Below are 9,518 nucleotides of genomic sequence, written 5' to 3' on the forward strand. Positions count from 1 at the left end.
ATGACTATCGCCCTGTAGCACTCACCTCTGTCATCATGAAGTGCTTTGAGAGACTAGTCAAGGATCATATCACCTCTACCTTACCTGTCACCCTAGACCCACTTCAATTTGCTTACCGCCCCAATAGATCCACAGACGATGCAATTGCCATCACACTGCACACTGCCCTATCCCATCTGGACAAGAGGAATACCTATGTAAGAATGCTGTTCATTGACTATAGCTCAGCATTCAACACCATAGTACCCTCCAAGCTCATCATTAAGCTCGAGACCCTGGGTCTGAACCCCGCCCTGTGCAACTGGGTCCTGGACTTCCTGACGGGCTGCCCCCAGGTGGTGAAGGTAGGAAACAACATCTCCACTTCGCTGATCCTCAACACTGGGGCCCCACAAGGGTGCGTGCTCAGCCCCCTCCTGTACTCCCTGTTCACCCATGACTGCGTGGCCAAGCACGCCTCCAACTCAATCATCAAGTTTGCAGACGACACAACAGTAGTAGGCTTGATTACCAACAATGATGAGACCGCCTACAGGGAGGAGGTGAGGGCTCTGGGAGTGTGGTGCCAGGAAAATAACCTCTCACTCAACATCAACAAAACAAAGGAGATGATCGTGGACTTCAGGAAACAGCAGAGGGTGCACCCCCCTATCCACATCGACGGGACCGCAGTGGAGAAGATGGAAAGCTTCAAGTTCCTTGGTGTACACATCACTGACAAACTGAAATGGTCCACCCACGCAGACAGTGTGGTGAAGAAGGCGCAACAGAGCCTCTTCAACCTCAGGAGGCTGAAGAAATTTGGCTTATCACCTAAAACCCTCACAAACTTTTACAGATGCACAATTGAGAGCATCCTGTTGGGCTGTATCACCGCCTGGTACGGCAACTGCACCGCCCACAACCGCAGGTCTCTCCAGAGGGTGGTGCAGTCTGCCGAACGCATTACCGGGGGCAAACTAACCGCCCTCCAAGACACATACAGCACCCGATGTCACAGCAAGGCCAAAAAGATCATCAAGGACATCAACCACCCGACCCACTGCCTGTTCACCCCGCTATCATCCAGAAGGCGAGGTCAGTACAGGTGCATCAAAGCTGGGACCGAGAGAATGAAAAACAGCTTCTATCTCAAGGCCATCAGACTGTTAAATAGCCATCACTAGCACATTAGAGGCTGCTGCTGCCTATTGAAATCACTGGCCACTGGCCACTGGCCAGAAATGGAACACTAGTCACTTTAATAATGTTTACATATCTTGCACTACTCATCTCATATGTATATACTGCATTCTATTCTATAATATTCTTCTGTATCTTAGTCCATGCCACTCTGTCATTGCTTGTCCATATATGTATATATACTTAAATCCCATTCCTTACTTTTTTGTGTATATTGGGTATATGTTGTGAAATTGTTAGATATTACTGCACTGTCGGAGCTAGAAGCATAAGCATTTCGCAACACCCGCTATAACATCTGCTAAACACGTGTATGTGACAAATAAAATTTTATTGGATTTGATGTCTTGAGATGTTGCTTCAATATATCCACATAATTTTCCTTCCTCATGATGTCATCTATTTTGTGAAGTGCACCAGTCCCTCCTGCAGCAAAGCACCCCCACAGCATGTTGCTGCCACCCCCGTTCTTCACGGTTGGGATGGTGTTCTTTGGCTTGCAATAACCCCCCTTTCCCTCCAAACATAATGATGGTCAATATGGCCAAACAGTTCTATTTTTGTTTAATCAGACCAGAGGACATTTCTCAAAAAAGTACGATCTTTGTCGTCTTTGTCCCCATGTGCAGTGGCAAACCATAGTCTGGCTTTTTTATGGCAGTTTTGGAGCAGTGGCTTCTTCCTTGCTGAGCGGCCTTTCAGGATATGTCGATATAGGACTCGTTTTACTGTGGATATAGATAATTTTGTACCTGTTTCCTCCAGCATCTTCACAAGGTCCTTTGCTGTTGTTCTGGGACTGATTTACACTTTTCGCACCAAAGTACGTTCATCTCTAGGAGACAGAACGCGTCTCCTTCCTGAGCGGTATGACGGCTGCGTGGTCCCATGGTGTTTATACTTGGGTACTATGGTTTGTTCAGATGAATGTGGTACCTTCAGGCATTTGGAAATTGCTCCCAAGGATGAACCAGACTTGTGGTGATTTCTTTTGATTTTCCCATGATGTCAAGCAAAGAGGCACTGAGTTTGAAGGTAGGCCTTGAAATAAATCCACAGGTACACCTCCAATGGACTTAAATGATGTCAATTAGCCTGTCAGAAGCTTCTAAAGCCATAACATCATTTTCTGGAATTTTCCAAGCTGTTTAAAGGCACAGTCAACTTAGTATATGTAAACTTCTGACCCACTGAAATTGTGATACAGTGAATTATAAGTGAAATAATCTGTCTGTAAACAATCTCTCTCTGTCTGTCTCTCTCTGTCTGTCTGTCTGTCTGTCTGTCTGTCTGTCTGTCTGTCTGTCTGTATCTCTGTATCTCTGTATCTCTGTCTGTCTCTCTGTCCCCCTCTGTCTGTCTGTGTCTGTCTGTCTGTCTGTCTGTCTGTCTGTCTGTCTGTCTGTGTCTCTCTCCCCTCTCTCAATTCAATTACATTTACATTTACATTTACGTCATTTAGCAGACCAATCCAGAGCAATTCAATTTCAATTCCAATTTAAGGGCTTTATTAGCATGGGAAACATATGTTTACATTGCCAAAGCAAGTAAATAAATAATAAACAAAAGTGAAAAAAACAATAATAATATGTATTTTTTAAATAACAGTAAATATTACACTCACAAAAGTTCCAAAAGAATAGAGACATTTCAAATGTCATATTATGTGCAAATAGTTAAAGTACAAAAGGAAAAATAAATAAACATAAATATGGGTTGTATTTACAATGGTGTTGCTCATTGTGTCTCCTTCACTGTGCCCTATCTTTTCCAGGCAGATGCTTCATGCTAGTTGGTGGGAGAGGGCTAAAGTACGCTAGCTTTGACAGGGTGAAGGACGCTTCACAACATAAAATCGGTGCAATGGCTGTTCCTCCTTCATATTCAGACCTGGGCAAGGCTGCCAAGGATATATTCAGCAAGGGCTATGTCTTCGGCATTGTGAAGCTGGACCTGAAGACCAAGTCTCAGAGCGGAGTGGAGTTCAACACATCAGGGTCCAGTAACACAGACACGGGGAAGGCAGCAGGTAACCTGGAGACCAAGTACAAGATGAAGGAGCTGGGCCTGAGCTTCAACCAGAAGTGGAACACTGACAACACCCTGGCTACAGAGGTCACTGTGGAGGACCAGCTTGCTCAGGGACTCAAGGTGGCCCTGGACACATCCTTCGTACCAAACACAGGCAAGAAGAGTGGCAAGCTGAAGACTGGCTACAAGCGTGACTTCCTTAATGTGGGCTGTGACGTTGACTTCGAGGGTCCCATAATCCACGCAGCAGCCGTGGTGGGCTATGAGGGCTGGCTGGCCGGGTACCAGATGGCCTTCGATATGGCCAAGTCCAAACTGGCCCAGAACAACTTCGCCCTGGGATACAAGGCTGGAGACTTCCAGCTCCACACCAACGTTAATGATGGGACTGAGTTTGGAGGTTCTATCTACCAGAAGGTGGATGACCAGCTGGAGACGGCGATCACTCTGGCCTGGACGGCCGGCAGCAACAACACACACTTCGGCATCGCAGCCAAATACGCTCTGGACAAAGACGCTTCCTTGTCTGCCAAAGTGAACAACGCCAGCCTGATTGGAGTCGGCTACACCCAGAGCCTCAGGCCAGGTGTGAAGGTGACTCTGTCAGCCCTGATCGATGGGAAGAACTTCAACACCGGCGGTCACAAGGTGGGCCTGGGCTTCGAGCTGGAGGCATAGAGCGGCGTGAACAAGACCCACCAACCAAGAGAAGAGCCCAGAACCAATCACCCCCCCCATTCCCAACCACACACACCCTACCACAGCCCTTATCCAAAACCATCATCATGTAGCCTCTCCATTCCCACCCCTCTCTCTCACACACCACAGTCCCTTTACACGCACACACACACATTGAGTGTTTTGGCAGTAGTAGTCAAACCTGTGGCCGCCATGTCCATCTTGAATAAAGTAGCTAAAATACATGAATGAATACATAGACTGAGAGAGACATTCTGTAATGTCATGGCCATTATATTCTAGTCTTTTGGTTTAGTTATCACCACTGGTCATCTAGTTTGAAATGGAGGGTTTCAGTGGATAAAGGCAGGCACTGGAGATGGATACCTCCCCTTTAACTGACGTTGTACAGAAACACTGTGGCTAAGTTTTATCTTCTGACTGGTTACTGAAGTTGCACTATTTGTTATATTTCAGTAGGAGTTTGGTTGAGTACTCTTGGTAAATGTGTCGCTCATGTAAGCTTATATTCGTATATATTCCCCTTCGTATTTCATTGTAAGCATGTCTGAATGAATATCGGGTGTAGAACAGAAGGCTTAGTAAGGATGGAAGCATTTGAAGCCCAGTGTTCTCTTGGTTTAAAAAGAATGCCGTCTGTTTCTTTTGTATTGGTTTGAGTATAAAACATTGTTTAGGTGTATTTTGGTTGTGCTGTGTTCAGTTGTGGACCATGGTGTCAGTTAAACCCAGTGTGATCATAGGATGTTTGTGAGTTTGGATGTGTACGACTTCAATTGTATGTTTTCATATCACGGATGTAAACCGTCAAGTTAGTTTTGGTCATAGGCCTGGTGGAAAGAGGCATTTTACAGCCAGAAGCAACTGGGTTGGAGTAAGACCAGTTCAGCCAATTTTTCTTTCAATTCCTGACTTGACCGAACTGAGATTTAATTGAGCCCAACTCTGAGAAGGAACCAACCATTTCACCACCACTACAGTCTGCTGTTACTGTAACTGCACTGAACAAGAAGGGAGTCTGCAGGAGAGTTGAAGGAAGATTCTACATTACACATACAGCGCTATAAAGGGAAGGACAAATTAGGAGTATTATCGGCTGAATGCAGTTCTACATGTCCCAAAACTCAAAACATTTATTCCTGTCCTTGTCTTTGCTCTGAGGCCACTCATCTTTAGAGAACAGCTGGTAGGTGAAAACAATATGGTGGAATCTTCCAGTAGATTAGAAAATATTGCATTTCTACAGTGTTGCTTAAATCTATCTAGTCTTGTTAAGATCTGTGGTCACATGAAGAGGGATGTGGAGATAACGCCATTTGAGAGGATTTTCTGTTCGAATTTCTGTTCAGGGTTTCCATTTAGTCTGTTCTAGAATGAGAATCTTGGCGCCATTCTAGAATGTTGTTGCTCATGCTGCTTTAGACCTACACCCCTTCCTGGCTGTCATTGGTCCCCTCGGGAGCCAATCGACAGTCCCTGTACATAGTATACATATTCTCCTCCGAGTTTCAACACTCGTACGGTTAGACAACACTTGAAGGGAGGCTGTTGTGTAGGCTCCGTCCCTCCTTTACCAAGTCATAAACCATGAATCCATTTATCTTTGTTTTCTTTCCATTTGTGTCATAATTATTAATCTTTTTGATTTTGTGTGTTCGGACACAGAACCTCATTGTTTTTGTCGTTTCGCGTAAGTGCTGGCAATTATTGCTGATAAACAAAGGAGTCCGCTCATACTGAACTTTGATCATAAGGTTTATTCGTATCACAAGCTTTCAGCATAAGTTACAGGTGACATGCCCACCCGGAGAGCGACGCCTCAGATTGCAATGGCCGCTCTGACTCCCTCTTTGTCTTGCTCATACTTATAAACAATGCAAACAGATGGGTTGCTCCCTCTTCTGGCCAATCACCAGTCTCCCCTGGGGCGTCACCCTCCAACCGGCTACATTTGAACTAAGATAAACAACATTCCATTTCTTCATGAAAAACATTTAACAAAGGCATAATCCTAATACACGACATTTTCCAACCTCAAGTAATGGAATTCTGATTAAAAAGAACTTATTTGTGGGTCTGTGTAATCTGAGGGAAATATGTGTATCTAATATGGTCATACAGGAGATTAGGAAGTGAAGCTCAGTTTCCACCTCATTTTGTGGGCAGTGTGCACATAGCCTGTCTTCTCTTGATAGCCTTTCTCAATTGCAAGGCTATGCTCACTGAGTCTGTACATAGTCAAAGCTTTCCTTAAGTTTGGGTCAATCACAGTGGTCAGGTATTCTGCCGCTGTGTACTCTCTGTTTCTTTCCAATGTGTCAAGTAATTATCTTTTTGTTTTCTCATGATTTGGTTGGGTCTAATTGTGTTGCTGTCCTGGGGCTCTGTGGGGTCTGTTTGTGTTTGTGAACAAAGCCCCTGGATCAGTTACTTAGAGGACTCTTCTCCAGGTTAATCTCTCTGTAGGTGATGGCTTTGTTATGGAAGGTTTGGGAATCACTTCCTTTTAAGTGGTTGTAGAATTTAACGGCTCTTTTCTGGATTTTCATAATTAGCGGGTATCGGCCTAATTCTGCTCTGCATGCATTATTTGGTGTTTTACGTTGTACACTGAGGATATTTTTGCAGAATTCTGCATGCGGAGTCTCAATTTGGTGTTTGTCCCATTTTGTGAATTCTTGGTTGGTGAGCAGACCCCAGACCTCACAACCATAAAGGGCAATGGGTTCTATAACTGAATCAAGTATTTTTAGCCAGGTCCTAATTGGTATGTCACATTTTATGTTCCTTTTGATGGCATAGAAGGCCCTTCTTGCCTCTCAGATCGTTCGCAGATGGGTCTGTGGCGCTGATGTTTAGGCCGAGGTATGTATAGTTTTTTGTGTGCTCTAGGGTAACGGTGTCTAGATGGAATTTAGATTTGTGATCCTGGCAACTGGACCTTTTTTGGAACACCATTATATTTGTCTGACTGAAATTCACTGTCAGGACCCAGGTCTGACAGAATCTGTGCAGAAGATCTAGGTGCTGCTGTAGGCCCTCCTTGGTTGGTGACAGAAGCACCAGATCATCAGCAAACAGTAGACATTTGACTTCAGATTCTAGTAGGGTGAAGTCGGGCGCTGCAGACTGTTCTAGTGCCCTCGCCAATTCGTTGATGTATATGTTGAAGAGGGTGGGGCTTAAGCTGCATCCCTGTCTCACACCACGGCCCTGTGGAAAGAAATGTGTATGTTTTTTGCCAACTTTAACCGCACACTTGTTGTTTGTGTACATGGATTTTATAATGTTGTATGTTTTTCCCCCGAACACCACTTTCCATCAATTTGTATAGCAGACTCTCATGCCAAATTGAGTCAAAAGCTTTTTTGCAATCAACAAAGCATGAGAAGACTTTCCCTTTTTTTTTGGTTTGTTTGTTTGTCAATTAAGGTGTGCAGGGTGAACACGTGGTCTGTCGTACGGTAATTTGGTAAAAAGCCAATTATATTTTATCATTTCATTTAGGATACCATCAACACCACAGGCCTTTTTGGGTTGGAGGGTTTGTATTTTGTCCTGTAGTTCATTCAATGTAATTGGAGAATCCAGTGGGTTCTGGTAGTCTTTAATAGTTGATTCTAAGATTTGTATTTGATCATGTATATGTTTTTGCTGTTTGTTCTTTGTTATAGGGCCAAAATGATTGGAGAAGAGGTTTATCCATACATCTCTGTTTTGGATAGATAACTCTTGTTGTTGTTGTTTGTTTAGTGTTTTCCAATTTTCCCAGAAGTGGTTTGATTCTATGACTTCTTCAATTACATTGAGCTGATTTCTAACGTGCTGTTCTTAATTGTTCCGTAGTGTATTTCTGTATTGTTTTAGTGATTCACCATAGTGAAGGCGTAGGCTCAGGTTTTCTGGGTCTCTATGTTTTTGGTTGGATAGGTTTCTCAATTTCTTTCTTGGGTAGTATATTTGACCTCTCAGCTTCCCTATCAAATCAAAAAATTTAGGTTTTCTACTGCCAAGTTTACACCTTCACTATTATAGTGAAATGTTTTGTCCAGGAAGTTGTCTAAAAGGGATTGAATTTGTTGTTGCCTAATTGTTTTTGGGTAGGTTTCCACACTGCTTTCCTTCCATCTGTAGCATTCCTTAATATCATTCAGTTCCTTTGGCTTCGATGTCTCATGATTGAGTATTGCTCTGTTCAAGTAGACTGTGATTTTGCTGTGATCTGATAGGGGTGTCAGTGGGCTGACTGTGAACGCTCTGAGAGACTCTGGGTTGAGGTCAGTGATAAAGTAGTCTACACTACTACTGCCAAGAGATGATCTATAGGTGTACCTACCATAGGAGTCCCCTCGAAGCCTACCATTGACTATGTACATACCCAGCGTGCGACAGAGCTGAAGGAGTTGTGACCCGTTTTTGTTGTGGCTGTTTCGCGTGATGTATTGTTGTCTCTACCTTCTTCCTTTGTGCTGTTGTCTGTGCCCAATAATGTTTGTACCATGTCTTGTACTGCTACCATGTTGTGCTGCTGCCATGTTGTGTTGCTACCATGTTGTTTTCATGTTGGGTTGCTACCATGCTTTGTTGTCATGTGTTGCTGCCATGCTATGTTGTTGTCTTAGGTTGTCACGATCGTTGAGAGACGGGTCAGACCAAGGTGCAGCGTAAAAAGCGTACATGTTTATTAACTAAATAAACATACAACAAAACAAGAAACGACGTAACGTGAAGTCCTCCGGCTATACACATACCAACCTAACAGAAACAAGATCCCCACAACTAAGGTAGGCAACCAGGCTACCTAAGTATGATCCCCAATCAGAGACAACGAGCGACAGCTGTCTCTGATTGGGAATCACACCCGGCCAAACATAGAAATACAACCTAGATCTACCACATAGAAATACACTAACATAGATCTCAACAGAAAACTCACACCCTGACCCAACCAACGAGAGTTCTCTCGATCAGGGCGTGACATAGGTCTCTCTTTATGTCGTGATGTGTGTTTAGTCCTATATTTTTATTTTATTTTTGTATTTTTAATCCCAGCCCCTGTCTCTGCAGGAGGCCTTTTGCCTTTTGGTAGGCCGTCATTGTAAATAAGAATTTGTTCTTAACTGACTTGCCTAGTTAAATAAAGGTTAAATAAAAAAGTTGTGCCTAGGGGGGCATATGGAGGAGGGAATGCTGTCACCTCCACGTAGATGTTTGTCCTCCTGTGTGCTGAGTGTGTCAGGTTCTTGTCCAGTTCTGGCATTTAGGTAGACACAGACTAGTACATGTCCCTGGGCCTGGAAATGATTGATTTCCTCCTCCAGGATGGAGAAGCTGTCTTCATTAAAGTATGGGGATTCTAGTGGGGGGATACAGGGGCTTGCGAAAGTTTTCACCCCCCTTGGCATTTTTCCTATTTTGTTGCCTTACAACCTGGAATTAAAATTGATTTTTGGGGGGTTTGTTTCATTTGATTTACACAACATGCCTACCACTTTGAAGATGCAAAATATGTTTTATTGTGAAACAAACAAGAAATAAGACAAAAAAAACAGAAAACTTGAGCGTGCATAACTATTCACCCCCCAAAGTCAATACTTTATAGAGCC

The 9,518-nt window shown here is 43.7% G+C and overlaps 1 protein-coding gene across 1 annotated transcript; it reads left to right on the top strand.

Moving 5' to 3' along the window:
* The first annotated feature begins 2,929 nt into the window (after window positions 1-2,929).
* On the top strand, window positions 2,930-4,210 carry LOC121548046 (voltage-dependent anion-selective channel protein 2-like). Its single transcript, XM_041859446.2, has one exon. It carries the CDS (start codon window positions 2,968-2,970, stop codon window positions 3,889-3,891), a length of 924 nt encoding a protein of 307 aa, XP_041715380.1. The 5' UTR covers window positions 2,930-2,967; the 3' UTR covers window positions 3,892-4,210.
* Window positions 4,211-9,518: the final 5,308 nt, after the last annotated feature.

Source organism: Coregonus clupeaformis, chromosome 31 (assembly GCF_020615455.1).
Source record: "Coregonus clupeaformis isolate EN_2021a chromosome 31, ASM2061545v1, whole genome shotgun sequence".
Lineage (NCBI taxonomy): Eukaryota > Metazoa > Chordata > Actinopteri > Salmoniformes > Salmonidae > Coregonus > Coregonus clupeaformis.